Below are 23,256 nucleotides of genomic sequence, written 5' to 3' on the forward strand. Positions count from 1 at the left end.
TCTAGATTTGCCAAATTGTGTTTTCCTAGGTTGAGATTTTGCTTTTCTTGCTGGAGGCGCCAGCTTTGGTGCTATAATTTCTTTTGCTCTGAAAACTCCATTTGCTATACAGTCTCCTCAGTTTTTTGAATGTTGTGTGTGCTGTATTAATTCTCTGTTTGCTTGGTTAAAATATATGTAACGGTTCTGAACTTTATTTATAGTTGTTCATAAGCTTCATCATGTAGTTTGCTGCTCTGTCTGAGTCACTTGCAGGCTCTTGCCCATAAAGGGTGCTCCCTGGTCCTAGACAGTTATATTCTGGTTGTGTGTAACCTGCTTGAAGACAGTTTACTAGTTTTGTGTTAAGATAATAGTAAGATTAGAAGCAGCAATAAAGAAACTTACCTTGTCTAAGATATTTTACTGGGGTATTAATGAGTACTAATCAATTGCTCCTTCCTCAGCAGAGATTTGAACAGTAGTTAGTGGTAGCTAGTGGTTCCATACCAGAGAAGCTAATTGCCGTGGTGTCTTCGAGGCTATATTCTGGTGATGATTGCCATTCATGTGGCTCTGGTTCTCTCCAGTCCAGTATGTAGATACTTTGCTGGCTCCTCCCACTTTTCAGTCCATGTTGGCACCTCCTTCCAGTTACTGACATAACTACTCATAGTTGGCTCTAGGTTTAGCACTGTTAAGGTTCTGAAGATGTTTGGTATTTTATCTTCAACAAGTCCAAATGTGCCGTGTAGGAGTTTTCTTAGTTTAAAATTTAGGCATCTGTGTTTGATTGGCTCTGTGTGTTCTGGTAATAGTTCACAGCCAACTCTTACTTCAGTTATATTTTCATTGGCTGTCATGATTACTGGAGTTTATTCAATTGTTTTTGAGTCTTTTCCTTTTTCATCAATTCTAACACTTTGTCCTGAAATCAGTTGTTTGAACTGGTTCACTTGCTGTCCAAGATTTCCAGCTTCTTCTACCCAGATTATGTTTTTGTGAATGCAGTCATTGAATGGAAATAAAATGTTTGCTGGATTGTAGCTGGCATATCTTTTGGGCTATTAAGGATTTCCCTATACTAGCTGGACCATTTAGTAAGATGGTGTTTCTTTTTCCCATCTGTTCAAACAGCACATTATAGCATAAGTCACTTTATATGGATTAAAGTTATTTAACTCCCATATCTGAAAGAGTTTGGTGTTTTCCAGTGGTATGCTTGAATTGGTTGCTTTTCTAGGATAAGTTCAAAAGCTGTCTAATTTTATATATTTTTAAGAGGAGCATGTCTGTAATGGTTTTGATTTGTGTCTCTCCTGCTGGGTGAGCAATGATGTGCAGATAACTACCTCAATTATCAAGAATCCATTCTTTTGTTGAGATTATTCTTTTTTCATACAAGTCATTCATGCAATCTTTGATACTTATTTCTCTGGTGCTAGTCACTGTTTTCATCTTTTTGGTTTGTGGCTCTGTTTGCTTTCCCTCAGGTTCTAGACCATCCATCTCTGCTACAGATTTCATTGTTTTTAATTGCTTTAGTAGTATACTGAGTCTAATTGGATAGCCCATACAAAGATATACAGTCAATTAATTGTTCAGATATAGCAATTGTCCATTATTTCATGACTTTTTTCTTAGAAAATGGCATATAATCAGTCTTTTCATATTACTATCTTAGCATAATATTTTTTGTTTGCTTTTGTTTGTATTGTAAGATATCTAACCCAATATATTTCAGAAACTACTTTTCTGAATGTACAACATTCAATAATGGTGAGCTGTACTGATAAAATAGTTGTTAGGTGCCATTTGCTCAACAACTCTTCTAATTTTTTCCTAATCTTTTTTCCATTTCTGTTATTATTATCTTTGATATTTAAAAGCATATGGATGTGACCTCCATTATATTTATTTTTTTCTGTTTGTATAAACCAAGTTACTTCTTCTGGTTCTATTTTTTTTCATTGTAAAAAAAGTCAAATCATTTCTGTGCACAGGCAAGCATATTACTCACAGTTTTGGTATCTTCTGAGAGATTTACTGGTTTTTTAGCTATGTTGGTTTCCATGCATTCTAATGTCTGGAGATGATTTGTGCAGACATCTTTTCTGTCTTGGTTTTTGTTTGGTTTGTTGCAGTGCTTCCAGGTAATCATTTTGTTGTTGTTCTCTAGGTCTTTGAATTCAAAGACAAAGGAGAACACTCCTATGTCTGCTTCTTGCTCTAGCCAGTTTATGGCTTAATAGATTTGATCAGTATCCTGTCTTGTCATGGCCACAAGTATTCTGAAGCAAGTAAAACAACTAAACAGTTTCTATATATAGTCCTTGAACAAGGAATTTGTTGTTGTTGGTTGCTTAGTGAGTATTTTGTTTGCAATTTTGACACACGCAATTTTTAAAAAATTTTGCACACGCAAGTAATTTCAATTACCTATGCATACCACTTTCAAAAAACTGTTCATTAGTAAGCAACCAATCAGCTGAGCCTGTGCATAGCATAAGCAGTGCAGCTGTGTGAAAATGATTTTTATTGCTTTAAATCGATGATCTTATGACTTCAAAAAAATTGCAATCCTTCACCTAATATTCTGAGGCTGGAAAAAAAAAAAGTGGGAGGGAGAGGGGGAGAGAGAGAGGGAGAGAGAGCGAGAGCAAGAGAGAGAGCGAGCGAGAGAGCAAGAGAGAGCGAGAGACAGAGACAGAAAGAGAGAGAGAAAAAGAGAGAGAGAGAAAGAGAGAGAGAGAGAGAGAGAGAGAGAGAGAGAGAGAGAGAGAGAGAAAGAGAGACAGAGAAAGAGAGAGAGAGAGAGAGAGAGAGAGAGAGAGAGAGAGAGAGAGAGAGAGAGAGAGAGAGAGAGGAGAATGAGTGTGTATGTGTATAAATGATTTATTTCTTGGAGAAGTTAAGAACGACATAACAAATATGTGAAAAAGCAGGTAGCAAATGATTGTTAACTTTACTATTACAAAACATGCTATAAAAGTAAAACTGCAAAGGTATATCATAAAGATTGTAGTTATCACTGTTTTCCACTTTACAATATGAGCTCCCAAAAAGTTTCTATTTTTGTTGAAGATGAAATTAAGAAGAAAATTTTATCTACAAAATAGGTAAACCTCCATGTGATTCAGAAATACAAAGCAATCAAATACTGTTCCAAAATCTATTCTAAAGACCTATAGCAACAGAAAAAGGCAACAGTAATAGAAAAGTAGAAGAGATGATCCATGTATCCCTTTACAAAAGTCTTCTAAAAATTTCCTTACAAATTAACTCTAAAGTTGAGCTTGGGGGATTCAAATGATAAAAGTCTTATAGTTATGAAAAGGCAGACATAAAAAAAAAAAACAGGTTTCTTCAATGTACTGTATATCTAATAGAACTAGGACTGATGAGGTAAAGATTACAGAGGTAGATTTCTATTTAATACAAGAATGACCTGACAATTAGGACTGCCCAACAAAGGAACAAGCTGCTCCTCTAAGTAGAATCTCTATAAACATTCAAAAGCAGGGGTTGGATGACTATATTCCAGGGAAAAAACTTCTGTACTTAGTAGAAGATAAGACTAGATGACCTTTAAGGTCTCTTCCAATACAAAAATTCAATGATCCTACAAATATCACTCTCACAAAGGCAAAAAAGGAAAGTATCAGTTAACTGAAGGGAAACCACATTACTGTAACTGGGTTCCTAAAAGCCAAGAAAGACTATCAGAGGCCCTAAAATACTGTAACTTACAGAAAATACTATGATAAGAAATAACCTTTAAATGTTTATATTAAAATAAAATACAAAATCTCTCTAAGTAAGGAAAGTTATATACACAATAAATCCTAACAAAATATCATCATATACATGTATAAAATAGTAAGTGTTAAATGTTTTTAGAGCATTTTTAGATTAAATAGGGTTTTTTTAACTTTTGCTCATTTTTAAGCTAAAAATATTCTTTAGCATACTAAAAGCTTGAACAAATAATCAAGTTTCAAATCCCACAACACTTAGACTATGTCTTGTCTAATGTTACCTAGCTTCTTAGTTTTAGTTTCTTTATCTATCAAATGGGGGTGATGATAATACCTACTACACTTACCTCACAGGGTGGTTCCCAAAATGATTTTCTAAAGCACAAATCTGACCAAGCTACTCCTCTATTCAATAAACTCCAGTGACTCATGATTACCAGAGCTAGGCAACTAGGTAGCAAAGTGGATTGAGCACTGGGCCTGCAATCAGGAAGATCTGAGTTCAGATAGTCTCAGACACTTAACTAGCTGTGTGAGCCTAAAAAAGTCACTCAATCTTGTGTGGCTTCAGTTCCCTAATCTATGAAATGGGTATAGCACCTATAATAGCACCTGTTTCCCCTAGAGCTAAGATATAAGCTATATAGGAGCAAGAACTTTACACTTTTATCCTTGTATCCTCACCATCTAGCACTGAGCCTGACAAAAAGTAGGCTCCTAATAAATGCTTAATGATTAATTAATTGATCACAGGATATAACAGTGTTTTTAAAATCTTAAATCATAATATAAATGTAAGGTGTTGTGGTTGCTGTCAGTAATAATAGTATTGGTATTAGAACTACTCTACCCCCAAAAAAGAATCCCAGGATCATAGATTTAAAGCTAGAAGGAGCCCTCAAAGTCATTAGGCCCAACCCACTCATTTTACAGATAAGAAAACTGAGACACACTGAGAGGAAAATTTTAACTCAGGTTCTCTGACAGTAAACCTAAACTCTTTCTACTATACCATACTTCCACTCAAGATAAACCTCATAACACAAGTTAGACTTCTACTTTCTACTTTGCATTTAACACTGATTGTCATTATTGACCATTTCCTTTCAAATACACATCAATTAGTAATCGAAAAGTTACCAATCTGATAAGAAACAGTGAATAAATGAAATAATTACAAATCTCATGCTTTTTATATTTTATATCTGCATAACATAAATTATACTCTAAATTAAAACAATTATATTAACAGAATATTTCATTTCTAAATTTTAAAATTAGTTATGGCTTGTTGATTTGTATTAAGATAATTCATTATGCATTCCATCAATGAATATTCATTACATAAAAATGAAAATTTAAGTAGGGAAAAATTACTTTTAATGTTATAGTGAACCCATTAATAGAAACAAATGAACCAATGATTGTAGGAAAAAAAAGTCACAATTATTAGCAAAGACTATACAGGAGGAAAAAATAAAACCCAAATCTAGTATCATACATAATTAACAGTACAGTATGGAGTTGTTATTTTTTAACAACAAAAAAAAGAAAACTATTTTAATGATTTATGTCAGAAATAAAGTTGAGATTTTCACTGCTAACTCAAAACACACTACCTAAGGGATTCCATAACAGTCCATAAAATTTCTTTGTTTTTAAAAGCTATCGCCTGTGGTATATATTTTCTCTCAAGAAATAGAAGAACATATGTAGCATCAGATGTGTGTACTTTAAAAAACTCTGGAATGTGAAATCTAAAAATCCAAATAAAGCAGGTGGTATAATTTGGGGGTGGAGTGGGAAAAAGGTAGGTCCACAGGACAAGAATGATTTGAAGTTTAATGACATTACCAGGCTACCTTACAGAACTAATTCTCACTCACTGCATGACTTCAATGAAGCTCTCAGTCCTTGTGCTGATTTCGATTTACTCAAAAGTGCTATTTGATGTGTTTCATCTGGTGTTTTATTCACTTCAAACTACACTTCATTTAACTGAGTTGTCATATCATGGTTTTCTATCTCTTATTTTCAAAATAAATGCTTTTTATTTATATACTAAGTTGTTGCAATAATATTGAGGAAAAACAGATTTTAAAAGACATCAAAGAGCAAGAGGTTTATAAAACAGGGGTTAAAAGGTTCCTGGAATAAATTTGAGGGACACTCTCACCTATAGAAATAATAATCAAAACACTTGCCTCAGAGTCAATAGCATTCTGCCAATCTGAAAAACTAATTTTTAATTTATTCTATTAACAAGTTTTTAAAGATCTTGTGGAAGGATATTCGCAATCACAAGTACTAGAATTATATCCTATTGCTTATTCTTTACATGGTGCTTTAAAGTTTGCATAGTACTATGCATTCTCATTTTTGTCTCATATAAATAATAAAAGTTTAATTTCATAAATTCTCATGGACACAATGATTACTACATATAAATATTATATTTTAAGTATCAAAAGTCTACAAAGAATATTTCAATTTAAAAACACTACTAATATGCATATAGAAAATTATATAGCACTGCCTTGAGATAAATATACTATCTGTAACAGACTATATTTACTACTACACCTAGTAAGTATATTTACTGAATAGCTATTTTAGAACATGATTATTTATTTCTGAATGAACACAGTACACGTTCCAGGCCATGTCTTGATAAATTAAGAGATAACATTTGGCTCATATGAAATATAGTATGTACATTCAAGGATGCAATTAAAAAAAGTAAAACCAGTCTCCACCTTACATAATGAAAGGCATATGAGGAAGAGTAATAAGAAGTGTATAAAATAAAATACTTGAACAGAGACTAAACATATCAAAATGTACAAGACCAATATATTTTGGTAAAATAAAGAGTGGGAGAGTGCAACTATTTATCAAAGTATTAGAAACATGAATTCATAACATTAGGTCTAACAGTTAGCTTATAAAATTTTTATAGAACTAGTATTGGTAAAGAATGGAAATTTCTTAGAAAAGGTAGTGTGCATGTTCCACTAAATCAGAGTACTTCAAAAATGTTATGCTTAGTTATGCACTATTACATTAATCATTTTTCCCATCAGTACTTTGTGGGGGGAAAACAACTGATAACTCTTAAAGAATTAGTATTACTTTTTGGAAGACATAAGGAAAATATACCATAAAAATTTTAACTACCACTACCTGGGTGATTTGTTTCTTATGAAAAAAGTTCATTCATTAATAGTATAAAACAAAGATAAATCATTCTTCAAATAATTTGTGTATCAAACCAAAATTATGCAGCAAATTTATAATTACATACTCCTGAAGCATGTCACAATGTAACTACATTAATTACATATTCAAAAGAATCTATCACTAGGCAAGAGATACAAAAATTTTATATACATAGAAACATGACAGCTTATTAATATTTCAACAACAAAATTTCAAACTGAGAAAAACTTATTCAAGTAACATATACACGTAAGTACTAAATTAATAAGATGTAAGTCATTCCAGAAATAATTTAAATGATAATGAACTAGACATGTCAGAAATATCATATTCTGTATACCAGTACCATCAGGGTTATCAAGTCTGTGAACAAATTATTAAAGGAAATTAATAGCTAACTAGTGAGTCACTGGGTTTCTAATGTCAACTGGTGGGTTCCTTATCTTAGAATAAGTTTTGTCTGAAAAATAAAATCAAGAATGAGAACCAGTCCACTGTGAAATAGAAACATTTTTGGAAGTTTCTTTTAAGCATCCTATCAAACTCAGTAATATCAAATATCGATTCCGATCCTACCAACAGGTATCATTACCCAAAAGTTCATTACAAATGGATATGCTTGAGAGATAATAGGATGTTTTGAGGGTCTCAGAACAAATGGTATAAATAATTTACACAAATTTCCCCTGTTTAAAGTGATATTTCTTAAACTAAAATAACATAAAAATACATTTGCTTTTCAAAGGCAGAATAAGTGAAAAGGAAAATAAGCCATCTCTTTCTCAACATTACATATTTTAATAAATAACACTTACCAACACATGGGAAGTTTCAGCAATTTTCCATAAATAGCAATACTAAAAGAGGGAATAAGTGGAACAGGTAAGCAGTACGTTCCTTTACTATCCAGAGAAGTCAATCCTGCTTGGAAACCAAACATCTGAAACAAACAGAAAAGATCCACATATGGAGACAACGTTTTAATAAGCACAGGATGAAGCACACCAGCTTCAACTTTCTGTAAAATAATTTGACATTAAATATCTTCCAGTGTTTTATCCAAATCCCAAATTCTCAAACATTAACTTTGACTTAACTTGACAATTTTCTCAAAACAAAAATTATGAAATTTTTAATTTAGACAATTATACTTCTATCACACCCCTGAAATACTCTTTGTAAATATTTGTTTAGATCTTAGGATTTTACTACTACATATATATGTGTCATATGTTTAACCACACATCAATTACCATCTTAAATGTTTTCCCTCTACTATAATACACATATCACTTATTCTGTGTCTTTGATTACATTTTATACTTCATGTCAAGTACATTACTTATAAATTTAGTTTATGGTTAAAGCAAATCTGTACAAAATCTTTCAGGAGGGCATCTAAAACAAAACTATGTCTTTCATATCTATTTCTTTCATCTAAATCATGTACAAAAGACATTTCATGGCATAATGTAAAAATACTGCATTTCATTTCCACTTTTCTTTTCAATTAATTGTAGAATTGAGCTTTTCCAACAAACTCAGTAAATTACACAAAGGGAACCTTCATGTGTTTACACTTAAAACTAATCATACTAAAAATATTCTAAAACATTTAATGGAATTCTTCAACATTACTTTGACTTTCTGAAAGAACAAGACAACATGATATTTTAAGTAAAACACTACAAAGAATTAAACCTGATTTTTTTTCCAATTATTTAAAATAAGGTAGAAAATAAACATTTCACAACAGAAAAACGGACACACAATTACAGAACCCTGATTTACTGCTTTAATATTACTTTTAAAAAAGAGTATAGCCAGGTCCTTTATCTTTTACTTACTATTTATAATTCACTCAATAAAAAGAGTATGCAAATTCCACTAGTGCTAATGATTATTAACTATGAAATTCTGCACTGAAACATACAGATCTTAACTTGTTTAACCAACTGTTAACCCATTTCCCAAAACACTATTTTTAGTAAATGTAGTAAATTTTTAGTAAATACGGTCTCTTACTTATAACCATATTACACTACTACATATTTTTAGAAAATCAGCAAGTCTGAAAAATCCTGAAATTGATAGTTCCAAATTCTTTTACCCAAAATCATTATTTCAGGGAAAGAAATTCATTTTTGGAAACAATTTCTAGAATATGTTTTCAAGAAAAATGTTGTTTTTTATATCAATTACTGGGTGAGATGGGGGAGCTTGGCCTTGCCAGATAATTAGAAACAAATTCTCTTGAGAAACTAATCTTAACAAAAGTTAAAGTATTCTTCCTCCACAGAACTGCCTCCCCTCAAAAAAAAGTGATATTCTAAATGACCAAATTAAGAAACTCATTTCAGAATCTAATCTCCTCCAGAATGTTACGTCTTCACCAAATGTTCACTTCTCCACAGGGTTCCATCTTAATTCAAATTTCCAATTCAATTCAGTAAATATTTATTAAGAAGGAATTGATCCTAGGTGCTAAAATTTTCTTGCCCTTTCAAAAGAAAAAAAATTCCATTAGACACCACACTATATTCACTAATACTTCTTACACACAACAAGTGAGTTATTCTATAGATTTTGATAATGAATAATATTCACATTATAAATATCGTTTTATATGTCACATAACTGGTTTCTAACTATAGGAACTTTTTACCTAGGATGTCATACATATCCAACAATCCATTATTGTTTCATGATGCAAAATTCAATATATTGTTTCATAATATACCCCTATTAATTCATGGCTACTATATATAACATGGGGGAATACCCTTTTTATCTCACAGACCTACAAAAAATGTTGTAGACTATTTGCACACAGAAGATAGTCTTAGGTTTGTTGTTGGGTTGTTGTTTTTTTATTTTTACTCTATCTGCATGTTGTCTAGCAATGCTTTCACAAGAATATGGGACAACAGGTAAAAGACAAAACAATAACAATTTTTGGTGCAAATGACCTAAGACATCTAATCTGGGATAAATGCTCCATATATTGCCTAGGAAGAATACTTCTACCACTACTCTCCCCCAAATTTTTGTAAAATTACAAAATGCTTACAAATAAATAACACATCAAGCCAGAGGAAGATTCAGAAGCCTGATTCATCAGTATAGGGAGCTTCCAGTGACAAAAATCCCTCTTCCAACACATATAAATAACTATCCTGTATTGTACAATCTAAGAGAACTGCTACAGAACACTAACAGATTAAGTGACTCACCTAGAGGCACAAATATGAGCTCTGAGTCAGAGTCTGCAATCATCCTGACTCTCTGAAAAATTAACCCTCGTTCACTATACCATGCTGCTTCTAATGCTGTAAAATTAAAAATCTCAAAATCCAACCCAGTCTCTTCATTAGCATAAGATAATGAATGGCTCAGTTAGCCAACACAGCTTGTGTGAGTCATGAATTTGCCAGCACTTCTAATGAGACTGTAAATGTTCAATCTATAAAAAGGAAAATTAAAGGTGGGTGATCATTCACCAATTTACTTTCATATACACAAAAACTGAACAAGCACTAAATATCTCTTTTAAATAGCAAAGATTAACAAAAAAAAATAGGAAAAATTCGAAGTAAAAAATTAAGTCTAGAAAAGATATAACCAGTCATTCAAGTTGTAGTCAATAATTTGTCATCTCTAATCTTACATTGCTTATAAAGCTTATTAAATTGATACCTCAAATGAATAAGAACTCACTATCACTTTACTTTGAAAGAGAAGACAAGATAATACAGAAGAGTGGAAAAAGAAGTCACAAGATTTTTGTTCAAGTTCCAGCAATAATAACTCATTGCAGCTCAGTGACTTAATACCATTTACTTCACTAACTAAATCTGTCTGTGTGCGTGTGTGTGTATGCATGCCTGTGTGTGTGAGTGAGAAACAGAGATAGAGAGACAGAGTAAGAGAGACACAGAGAGAAATGATGCTTATACACTGTAACCTATAAAATCTTATGGAAATGTAATTTTCCATCAGCAAAGGCCTGAATAAGCCATCGGAAATTGAAGAAAATTTAGTAAGGAAAGGTCATTATAAAGAGAAATCTATTTACTGAATAAATACCACATGTATTAATCAGGTGTGTTGACTTTTTTTTTCTAAAAATAATACAATTTGTCATATGGGATGGCTGTTGGGGGAGGTGTAACAGGATATGTGGGATATCATGGTGTTGTAAGAAACAGAAAATATCAACAAAAATATTTTTTAAAAAAACTTAAGTTCTTTGAAAACAAAAAAAATACTACATATGAGAAATTATTGAGACTGACAGAAAAGTAAGCAAAAAGGTAGATGAAATAATCTTATAGCAAGCAAATAATTCTATTAACAAAGCATCTGGGGTCATCAAAATAACAAGGAAACAAAGGACAAAACTGTAAATATGATACATTCCAAAAAGAGAGGCACCACGATGTGTTAAATTATATGCAGTATGAAACATACTAATGGCAGAGGTAGCATGAACAAAGAGACCAGAGATAATTCCACAGCACATGATAAAAAAGTTGAAATGAAGGTGAAATGATTCTGGAAGATCACTCCTCCCTCTAAGCCTTCTTCGCCTGGAAGATCTCTCTGGCCTCTGTGACCTCTTCCCCTGATTGATCAGTTCTTCCCAGATTCTCCATTTTAAGCAGATCTGATCTTGTTTATTTAAGCAGTCTGATCATCTTTATTCCTTCATTCCTTTCTAGACATCTTTCTTTGGAATACTTCCTACAAAGGTACTGTAATGGTAATGCGAATTTGAAGATCTTCCCTGCCCCTTGATAGGCTTAAGTGAATCTGAGGACCTTCCCTGATATGAAAATATACTCTGCCCCCTACTAGGTTGAATGTAGTCACCAGGAACCTGTGGTGGGAGGCTTGTTTTTCAGGAACACCCACATCTTGTTACTTTGGAATTGGGCAGTGGGTGAAGAGGGTTGTGATGTTCTCTGACCCTCGAGAAGGCTATATATACCCCGATGTGAGGTTTTGCTTCGGGGCTTACTCATGGGAAGAGTTGTGTGATTTGGCCAGATGAGACTCTGGGCAGCCATTGAGCCCCCTGGCTTTGAAAATCCAGATGTTCCAGGCTCAGACACTCAGCACCACACCCAGAAATAACTGGCCGTGTAACCTTGAGCAAGTTACTTAACCCTGATTGCTTAAAAAAAAAAAAAATCCAGATGTTGGTGCTTCTCTCTCTGGTGACTAGGTATGGATGTAATGGTCAGGCAGCTAAAAGCCCTGCCTGCTGGTCTCTGTCTGTACTTTTTTGTCTGCCTGTAACTTCTGTTTGTATTCTCTGAAGTTCAGGGTGCTGACTTTCCCCCTGAACTAGGTAAATGATATATGTTTGGCTAAAGTCAGATTGTTAACCCCTTTTTGAGCTGCTTTCCTTTACAAAAACAGATAAAAAACTGTGCTAGCAGCCTTCCTGGGTATGTCAGGGTCCTTGCTGCTACAGGTACTTCCTCTCACTCCTCCCTGCCCAAAACTTTAAAGCATCCTTTTAGGTGTTGTCTTCTCCATTGTAATGCAGGCACCTTGAAAGATGGGACTGTTTTTATTTTGTACTTATATTTATATTTGCAGTGCTTAGCATGATGTCTGACACATAGTAGGTGCTGTATATAAATGCTGACTCCCCTCCTCCTCTTCTCTACATAAGAAGTTGTGCTCCATACTACCAAGCTACCAAAGTGCTCTTATACTGCAGGTCTAACCATGGCACTCATCTTCTCAACAAATTCTAATGGCTCCCTATTGCCTCTAGGGTCAAACATAAACTCTTGCCTGTTAAAGTCTTTCACTGGGGTGGCTAGGTGGCGCAGGGAGTAAGAGCTCTGACCCTAGAGTCGGGAGGACCCAGGATCAGTTCCAGCTTCAGATACTTAACACATACACACACACACACACACACACACACACACACACACACACACACACAAACTGGCCGTGTAACCTTAAGCAAGTGACTTAACCCCAATTGCTTTAAAAAAAAAAAGTTTCACAACCTGACCTCAATCTACCACTGCAACCTTAGTTTCCCCCTTCCTGTACTCTGTAGTCTAGTCAAACTGGTCTCTTTGCTTCTTCATACCATGGAAGTCCAAATCTCACCTCTGTTTCTTGGTTCTGGAAGCCTCAATGCCTGGAATACATTCACACCTCACTTCCATCTCTTAAAATTCCCTGATACCTTCAAAACTCTACTCAGGGACACCTCCTACATGACACTTCCTCCTGAGATTAGACATGGTCTCTTTAACCTTTGAGGGTACAATCAGGAGCCATGAATAGAAGTTACAAAGATGCAAATTTAGACTGTACATCATGTAAAATTTACCATATATGACAAGAAAAACCTCTTAAAAATAAGAACTATAGAAAACATGGACTTAGCCAGCATGAAGACAGTGAGTTCACAGGAGATCTTAAAGCAGAGGATTTCTGGCCACTTTTCAGTGATGTTGTAGCAATGAATCATAATTAGGTATGGGTTAGATTAGCTGGGTTCTGAGATCATTTCCAACTACAAAATCCTATGAAGAATATTTTTAAAAAGAGTAAAAAGCCCCCTCAAAGAATAAAACAATACTAATTTAAAATAACTTTTATTTAAATCCAGGAATTATTTATAGGCATCTGTTATATCAACATACTTGTATCTCAAAACAAATAAGTGAAATATAGTTGGCTATCATAAACTTTCCAGTAATCAACTGATCAAAAAGTAGTACGTTAGGTGTGTGAAAATTCTTTCTCCTCTTAATGATGACCAAAAATGTTTAAATTTATGAAAGCTACTTTCTACTCCTTTCTAGTCTTCATACACTTGTGCATATTTCATCATTAATTATTTCTTGCAAACTTTCATAGGATTTTAGAGTTGAAAAGGTAGCCCATTCGTGCCACACAGAAATCCTGCTTCTGTTTGAAAACTTCAATGAGAGATAATCTCATCCCTACCAAGGACTTCCATTCATGAAAAATCAGAACAAAACAAAAAAATTAAGTAATCCCTGTCTTCACGTATGTTTCACAGCCATATGTTGAGAAGGAAGACATATTTGGCAACTACCAATAGTAACAAGCAAGATGAAAGACACTCAGCAAAATATAAGGAAGTGACAAGGAGATATGTAAGGTTTGTGTAGGGTCACAATAATAACAGGTGAAACACTAGGGCAACATAGGAATCATTGGCTCTGCAGATAGGCAAGGAGAAAAGGTCAAAATGGCTCTGATGGTTACAGACAGAGTAGTTATAATTAGCAAAAATTCCATAGCTATACACAAAATCTAACATAGATAACTATTAATAAGTACAAAAATTTATTATTACTTTTATACAGCCAATTAAAAGTTAAGTTTTCATAAATGTGCTATGTTTACGTCCAATAAAAAAATACAAATCTATTCACGATACAACTGCTTATGGGGGCAGTGAGAGTATATGAGATGACCCTCACTCAGTGCTAAGACTTTCTTTATAGCATATGATCAAAGAATGAATCACAACACATTTTAATAATTACTAGTCTGCAGCAGTAACTTATTAACATAGTACTTTAAACTTTCTAAAGCACTTTCTGTAAAACTCTGGTGAAGAAGAACACAAATATTATTACCTCTGTTACAAGAAAACTTACTCTCTTAGAGGCTGACTGACTTACAAATAATTTCATAAGCAATTAATAAGCATGTTTAGTGCCTGCTCTGTGCTCTAGACTAGACACTAAGAACACAAATACCAGGATCTAGGGAAACTCTAAGTCCAGTGTTCTGTTCATTCTGGTCTCTTGTCTGAGTTTTATGAGAACAGGGGCAATGCCTCATCAGTACTTGGTAAAACCCAGGACCTCTCAGAGAGTTCTGCACACAGTGGCAGGAGCTTGAGAATGTTTAAAAAGTGAATGAGCCCATGGTCTCAATGATTTTTATCATGATCAAATGAAATAATAACTTATTAAAGTACTTAGCACAATGCTTGGCACAAAGCACTGCATAAACATTAGCTATTGTTATTATCATTGTCATGACACTTCAGAGGACTTTATAGTTGGAAAGGATCTCAGAAGCCAGCTAGTCCAACCCATACCTAAATTATGATTCATTGTTACATCATTGAAAAGTGCCAGGAAACCTCTGCTTTAAAACCTCTGTGAACTCACTATCTTTAAGTTGGCTTAGTCTGTGTTTCAAATAGTTCTTATTGTTAGGAAGTTTTTCTTGTCATATGAGGAGAAAGTGAAGCGGGTGACCTTGCACATCTTTCCCTCACTTAACTCCAATTCACTTGCAAATCATGGCATCACCTTCTTGATGTCCTCTACAAGAATAAAGGACAAACAGCAACCTGTGAGTGCTACCAGTTGCCCCACTGGGAACCCAACTGGCCAGTTGGGCAACACAGCTCTTTCCTTTCCTTTCTCCTCTCCTTTCCTTTTCTTCTTCCTTTTCCTCTGTCTACATAAGGTATAATACCTTACCTGTGGATGCTCTGCCCAAAGGGACATAAATTTTGATCACTGAAACCTCCCAAGATATCTTGAGGTTTAGAGGCTAGACTTCTTTCTTAAGGCCCAGGCCTTAAACTCAAATCACTCTGGCTCTTATTGCTTGGTCAACAAGAGGTCCCAGACCAAGCCCCATCTAGCCAATGTTTGGGCCCTGATGGCTCAGAGTGAATGTAAATAGCAACTATTTCTGTTTTGCCCAGAAACCAAAGGGTCTTCCCTTACCAAATAAATTTTTTTTTTAAACTAGGTAAAAGAGGCCATTCTTTGCTTCATTTCTTAGCTAGCCTTAATCACTGAGTGGGACCTGCTTCAGTCAAACTGAGATCTGGGAAAGATCTTAGCTTAAAAAGGCCAAGGTCTCCCACTACAACTGGGGCCACTCCAGTCATCCTGATCTATTTCTTGACACTGGGCCCAGACGGTTCCTGAGGAGAAAGTGAGGTTGGTGACTTTGCACTCCCTCCTCAAATTCAATTCACCTGCAAGTCATGGTATCATCTTCCTGATGTCATGGTCCTCTTTGAGAACAAAGGACAAACAACAATCATCATCATTATTAAAAATGAATGACTAGTATCTTTGGGAATACAGAAAAGCATTTTATTTATGTGTATATATACATACACACACATGTCTGTGTATAAATGAACATAAAGTTTCCACTACGTCCACCAGTAAGGGGTAATGAAGATGATGATGATGATGATGATGTTGATGACGATGACGACAATGATAACAATGACAACAATAATAAGATAATAGTGTTTTCAAAGTTTGCAAAGCACTTCACAAATACTACTCATTTTATCCTCACAAGAACCTTGGGCAGTAGGTGTTATTTTTCTTCCCAGTTTATGGAAAAGGAAATTGAGGCACACATAGCTTTTAAATGACTGACTCAAAATTACACAACTAGTGTGTCTTAGGTCATATTTGAATTCAGGTCTCCCTAATTCCATGCCCATTGTTCTCTCCTAGGTATTTCTGTCAATGGCATAGACATACTCGTAGTCAACCACATTCAAAACCCTGGAGTCATCCCTGATCCCTCCCTTTTCCTTCATTCCACATATCTAATCAGCTGCAAAGTCTGGTCATTTCAGTCTCCAAAACATTTCTCACAATCTCTCTCAGCTCAGCTCAGCTCAGCTCAGCTCACCACCACCCTAGTACTGGCCCTAGATGGACAGATCCTTTGAGGAGGAAAGGGAGAAAGAAAGAAGGGGAAAGTTTGAAGGTAGGGAAGAAAAGGGAGACAGGGAGAGGGAGAGACAGATAGAAACTGAGACAGAGACTGAGAGTAGGGAGGAAGGAAGGGAGTGAAGGAAGGAAAGAGAGTCATTGAAAAACAGAGAGAGAGCAATTACAAGAGAATGTAACTCTAATAGGATAAAAGGACACATGAACAGGAGTTAAAAAGTCAAAAAGTGTAAGGATGGGCAGGGAGGGTAACTAGGTGAGCATTTCCTCAAATGGAGGTTCCAGTCAGGAATTAACCAATGAGAAGAGAGGGCCACAGGGGCAGATTTATCTCCAGGGTAAAAGGAGTTGACAAGTCTAATAAATAAATAAAGAGCACTTAAAAAAAAAACTCATTCCTTTCTGCCTCCCCTTAACCCTTTCCAAAAAGATTTGTTAATCATCAGCACCATTACATCATTTGGGGGCGGGGGGGGGGAAGGGAGTAAGGGGAGGGGACATTGTAGTAGTTTAGACCATACAAACTGCACGGTTTATACTCTGTAGAATAACAAATTCTCGTCGGCAGAGCCTGTAAATTCTGTCACTGTAACATCATTAATTCATATACACCTGGAAAGACCAAGGCTAGAATAGTCTTTATAATGGCTTATTTTCATTGCACCAATTTATAAACTTTTTAAAAGTTTAAAGCACCAAAATATATAAAGTGAACCAATAAAGACAGGTGATCTATTTGTGTAGCCTCCTAATCTCTCAGTAATTTACCTGAAGTTTAGAGCTTCCAAGTAGTTTTTCTTCAATTTACTGTTTGTTTTTACAGTTTCCTCTTCACATAAAACTGGTATTTCCTTAGGTATACACTGTCTCTGCTTAGATTATACATCTGTGTTTGCTTAGCAAATAAACTCAAGTGTTGAGCAATAAATATATCTTTTTATGCACCTGCACTGGGATTGATTACTTGTGATATAAAAGGATTGTAACAGGGAAGAGATTGGCCAACACTGACCACCCCCAATAACATTTCTTTTATAACTTGACTTAAAAGGATTACAGAAAGATTATCCCTTTGCCTTAAGAAATTAACATCTACTAAATGAGACTAGAGGTGGCTGAAAACTAAAATCCACTGGCCCCTGAATAAAAAGCCTGGGTTTCAGCTATGTTTTTGCACTGAAACAGTTCACACAAACAAATTACATATTCTATATTGAGGGACTACTTTGTACTCATTATGAATAGTGTTACCACAGAATAGTAAAATAGTACATTCACATTTCTTACCTTAAGGTAGCAGTGTGCATAGCAGTTATGAAGCAGGTTGTCAGAAGGCTGGCTAAGGCTACTGACTGTGTGTACCAACTGTTCAGCATACATAGGCATAGAATGTTCCAAATTAATTTTATCAACAAGTATCTGAATAGAAGGCAAAGGTCGTAATGGCTGAAAGTTTGTGGCATTCATGAAGCTACTGGAGTTCTAAAAAAAAAATGCATATACAGTTCAATTTATTTTCAAAACTATAGTAGCTAATCAGTCAATAAACATTATTAAATGCCTACTATGTGCCAGGCACTGTGCTAATCACTAGGGATATTAAAAAAAAAAAAAGGTAAAACATGGTACCTGTCCTCAAGGAGCTCACAATCTAATTTTCATGAATCAATCAATGTATTGAAAAAAAAAAGATTCAAATAGCTTCAATATACAGCAGTATCAAATCAATACAGAAATAAGTCTAGGCAGTGTGGTATAATCAAAACCATACTGGACTTAACATCAGATGATTTGGGTTTTAGTCTTGGCTTCCTTTTGCTGTTGTTGAGTCATTCTCAGTCAAATTTAACTCTTTGTAACCCCATTTGGGGTTTTCTTTGACAAACATACTGGAGTGGTCTGCCATTTCCTTCTCCAACTCATTTTACAAATGAGGAAACTGAAGCAAGCAGGATTAAGTGACTTGCCCAGGGTCACACAGCTAGGAAGTGTCTGAGGACACATTTGAACTCAGGCAGTTGAGTCTTTCTGACTCCAGGTCAGGCACTCTATCCCTGCAAGACCTAACTGCCCCTGGCTCTGCTACTATATCTCAAAATGGTGGCAGAGGTGTTAAAATGTTATTTTTATCCTCATTTTAGAGATGAGGAAATCAAGACTCAGGGCAGTTAAATGACTAGCCTTTTGGCTCTGCAACTATATATCAAAAGGCAAGTCCCTTAATTGCCCTGAGTCTTGATTTCCTCATTTCTAAAATGAGGAATCTCTAAAATTCTTCTTTTTTATAAATACCTCTTAGAGGAGGCAGAAATTCATTTATACACCGTAGAATAATATATTATAACCATTATAGAAGAAGCATAGCCTTTGGTCAATACAACAGGGTTCTTTAGAGTGAAGGAGTCAAACTCCCATTGTAACAGGTCTTACTGAGTACAGCCCAAACTAGATTAAAATGTAATTGGGAAATGTTTAATAAAATAAAAGTACAATGAAATAGATTTTAATATTTTAAAATATTTTAATAGATGTTAATTTGCAGTTTTCTAAGTCAATATGTTGACAGGGATCCATTTTTTTAATTTAATTTTTTATTTTTTTGCTTTTTGGAGGGGGGAAGGTAGGGCAGTTGGGGTTAAGTGACTTGCCCAAGGTCACAGAGCTAGTTTTTGTGTTAAGTGTCTGAGGTCTAATTTGAACTCAGGTCCTCCTGACTCCAGGACTGGTGCTGTATTCACTGCACCACCTACCCACCTCCAACAGTGATCCATTTCCATTTGAGTTTGACAATACTGCTTTAGAGGATTCCAAGTCACCAGAAGTTGATCTCGAGAAGTAGAAACTATCAATGAGACCCATAGAATACATGAGAAATACCTGAAACAATCTGAATCCAAAGAAATAGTTTATCCTGAGCCTTCACACAATTCAATTTTCTGGAATGGCTCTGGTTGCCTTCTGTGTAAAGGCTACTGGGTAGCCCTCTCAAGAGCTAAGCCAGGAAGAAAGCCATGAAGGTGGCAAATGATACACAAAATATTTTGGAAAAAAATACACCAGGAAATCTGGCAGTCCCTAACCAACAATTCAATGAGGATTTGCAAAGGACAGCAATCTGAAGGCAGCCAAATACTAAAATTATTATACTTGATGGCAACACTGACAACTGCTGTGAGAGGGAAGCCAGCTGGCACAGTGGATAGAGTGCTGGGTCTGGAGTCAAGAAGACTAATCTTCCTGAGTTTAAATCTAGCCTAAAGCACTTACTAGCTATGTGACCTTGGACAGGTCACTTAACCCTGTTTGCCTCAGTTTCCTCATTTGTAAAATGAGCTAGAGAAGGAAATGGAAATTGAATGTAAATATAAATGAAACCTGATCACTTCATGCTGTAAATAAAGATCAGAGCAGCCATTTTCATGAATGTTTCTACAGATTTGCAAAGAGATAAATGAATTAAGGGATATAAGTAGATTTGCCCAAATACTTATCCCACTATGCCCTCTCGAACAATACAAACTAGGTCAGAAAATCTGAGATATCCAAAGGTTTAACAATCTACTTTAGCCACTCCAGGACTGGATCTTCCACCTACTGCCCATGCAAAGTGCTTAAATTGACCTTAAAGAGGTCCTGCTTATTAGTAAAGATACATAAACTGGTTAAGTATCCTGTTTCACTTCAATAGCTAAAGAGATTGAAAAGAGAAAACTAATCAACAAGGAGGGAAGATGAATGAGCTGAAAGGAAAGGTCCTCACTAGCAAAAAGAAGACCCTAGAAAAAGTTGTGCTTATTTTAGCTATATTCATAAACTTTTCCCCACAAAAAAAAAACTCATGACTGTGAACATTCTGTTATACTAGGGTCCTTCTGTCTACGGCTCAGGAATTTCTATATGGTTATCTACGATGTGAAAACAATTTTTACCTCTCCTCTTCTGATGGAAATGACTGAAAATCTCTTTGAGGATGGAAAGTTCTTACTGAGACAGAGCAAAACCATGACAGCTGGTTTACAAGTGTAAAGCAGAGAGGTAAAGACCATCTAGAGGTACAGGTTTTTAAGGATAATTTTAGAACGGTATGAAATTCACATGCAAATTGTGTGTGTGTGAGTGTGTGTGTGTGTGTGTGTGTGTGTGTGTGTAAATGCTCAATATAGGGAAAGTTTTCAAATTTGTTACAAATGGTCAAATAGCACAATATACAATGATATTTTAATCTTCTCTTTAAGTCTTTAATCTCTTTAATCTTCACTAAAATTTTCTGAAAATTACTATTTGTTCAATGATATGATACCCAAAAAGTATTTCCAGAATGGTAGATAGAAGACAGTACAATATATCATAAATACAGATAGGAAATAGTTCATAATTCCTATCATACATTTTTCATAGTTTCTTGTGTAAAAGATCACAACTTATTACTTAATAAAGGAGCTACAAAGATATTCATTCAGTTAAAATGTTATACCCATATAGTAAAAATGTTATATTTAAAATACAAAACAAATATCACATATATAGAAAAGTGTAAGTTGTAAATATTGTCATACCTTTTCACCCATAATAACAGGAAGCAAATGACCTAATAAGTTGAATTCAGCCATGAAGACTGTAACAGTACATTTAAGAATAGTAACACAAGTGAGTCGAGTAGGAATATATTCCTCCAGAGATGCTAATTCTTCAGTGTTTGGTATGGTTCTATTTTCATCCACAACATCTATAATAAAATAAGATGAAAATTTAGCCAGGAAAACAAAATAGAAGGGGGAAAATTCCCTCAATTATATTCTTACAAAACAGACAAATTTTTTTCTTTAACTGCAGCAGTATTTTTTATTTCTAAATTTCTCCCCCAAACCTATTCATACACGGTATCCATCAAGACCTAAAACTGTTTTTCTTTTAACAAATATCAATTATACAATAAAAACTAAACTACTTAGATCCAGACTAATTTTCACTAAGTTGAACTCATTCTTTTTGTATTAAGGTTTTATACTCCCATTTTTCATTAATTAGGCTCTCCCACATCCTTAATAAAAACAAATTCTTAAATCACTAAACTCTACCATATTCCCTTTCTACTTCATCCTTTCTCTGACAAACTCCTAGAAAAAGTTTCCTCTCCCTTCTGTCTCCATTATCTCTTCTCTTGCTTACTTCTTGACCCTGAGTAACGTGGTTTCCAACCATTGAAAGTGTCCTCTTATCGGGGTGGCTAGGTGGTGCAGTGAATAGAGCACTGGCCCTGGAGTCAGGAGGACCTGAGTTCAAATTCAGCCTCAGACACTTAAGACAAAAACTAGCTGTGTGATCTTGGGAAAGTCACTTAACCCCAATTTCCCCTCCAAAAAGCAAAAAAAAAAAAAAAAAAAAGGAAAGTGTCCTCTTAAAATTACCAGTAATCTTTTAATTTACCAATCTGATGGCCTTTTCTCTACCTTCATCATTCTTGAGAGGGCAGCTAGCTGGTGCAGTGGACAGAGTGCTGGATCTGGAGTCAGGAAGACTAATCTTCCTGAGTTTAAATCTGGACTCAAGCACTTACTAGCTGTGTGACTTTGGACAGGTCACTTAATTCTGTTTGCCTCAGTTTCCTCATTTGTAAAATAAGGTAGAGAAGGAAATGGCAAACGACTACGGTATCTTTGCCAACAAAATCCCAAATGAGGTCATGAAGAGTCAGACACAACTAAAAATGACTCAACAATAATAACATCCTTCTTGAGCTCTGATCAGCACAGAACACTGCTGAATACCCTATCCTCCCAAAAGCTCATGGAACCCTGGGTTTCCTTGACACTGCTCTCTTATGATTCTTCTCCTACCTGTCTAACCACTCTTTCTACATCTTCTTTACTAGATATTCATATATACCAGGTTCCCTAAATATAGTAGGCATGTGCTACAATTCTCTCTCCTGGGATATCTTCTCTTTTTTTCTCTCTTTACACTCTCTTAGGAACTTCATCAACTCAAATGGGATTGTCTCTTTGCGACTATTATGTATACATGCATGTATGTATGTATGTATAAGTATTTATGTGTATTTAATTCTAGTCCTAATTTATCTTCTAAAATTCAGTTACACTAACCAACCACTTATTGGATATTCCAAACTAGATGTCTCAAAGGCATACCAAACAGTATGTCCAAACAAAACTCATTATCATTCTCCTCCACATCTACCTATTCTCTAAACATCCCTATTTGCTGAGAGCGCCACCAACCTTTCAATCAGATTTGCAAATGCAATGCAATCCTCAACTCATCACTTTTGCTCACCTCACATATCTAATTAGATGCTAAATTTCCATCACTTTCATATCCATTACATCTCTTGCATATATTCTCTTTTCTCCCTATACACCAGCTTAGATCACATGCTCATCATTTGCAAGGCCTACTGCAATAGTTTTCTAATTGGTCTCCCTTGTCTTAAGTCTCACCCCACTCAACTCCATCCTCCATAAGAGTACTTTTTTTTTAATTCCAAGTCTGACCATGTGTAATGGGAATGCAAATTTGGAAGATCTTCCCTGCCCCTAGGCTAA

At 34.9% G+C, this 23,256-nt stretch overlaps 1 protein-coding gene across 10 annotated transcripts in view; it reads right to left on the reverse strand.

The window, feature by feature from the left end:
* The window catches only part of VPS13B (vacuolar protein sorting 13 homolog B), a 1,080,499-nt gene that overhangs the window by 902,440 nt on the left and 154,803 nt on the right, over window positions 1-23,256 (reverse strand). For 9 of the 10 annotated variants that reach the window (XR_011167006.1, XM_069081095.1, XM_069081089.1 and 6 more), the window contains exons 14-16: window positions 21,250-21,419; window positions 17,981-18,175; window positions 7,772-7,896 (exon numbers count right to left, since the gene is read on the reverse strand). Coding sequence is in view for 9 of the 10 variants with exons in the window: in XM_069081095.1 (XP_068937196.1) it covers window positions 7,772-7,896; window positions 17,981-18,175; window positions 21,250-21,419 (490 nt within the window). In the remaining variant the exon portion in view is untranslated. Of the gene's footprint in view, window positions 1-161; window positions 2,582-7,771; window positions 7,897-17,980; window positions 18,176-21,249; window positions 21,420-23,256 lie in introns of those variants that run through there. The other variant, XM_069081096.1, reaches the window with a different exon arrangement.

The sequence above is a fragment of the Petaurus breviceps genome, unplaced genomic scaffold, assembly GCF_028583685.1.
Source record: "Petaurus breviceps papuanus isolate PSGF00001 unplaced genomic scaffold, PetGlider_PUasm1.0 98, whole genome shotgun sequence".
In the NCBI taxonomy this organism is placed as follows: Eukaryota; Metazoa; Chordata; class Mammalia; order Diprotodontia; family Petauridae; genus Petaurus; species Petaurus breviceps.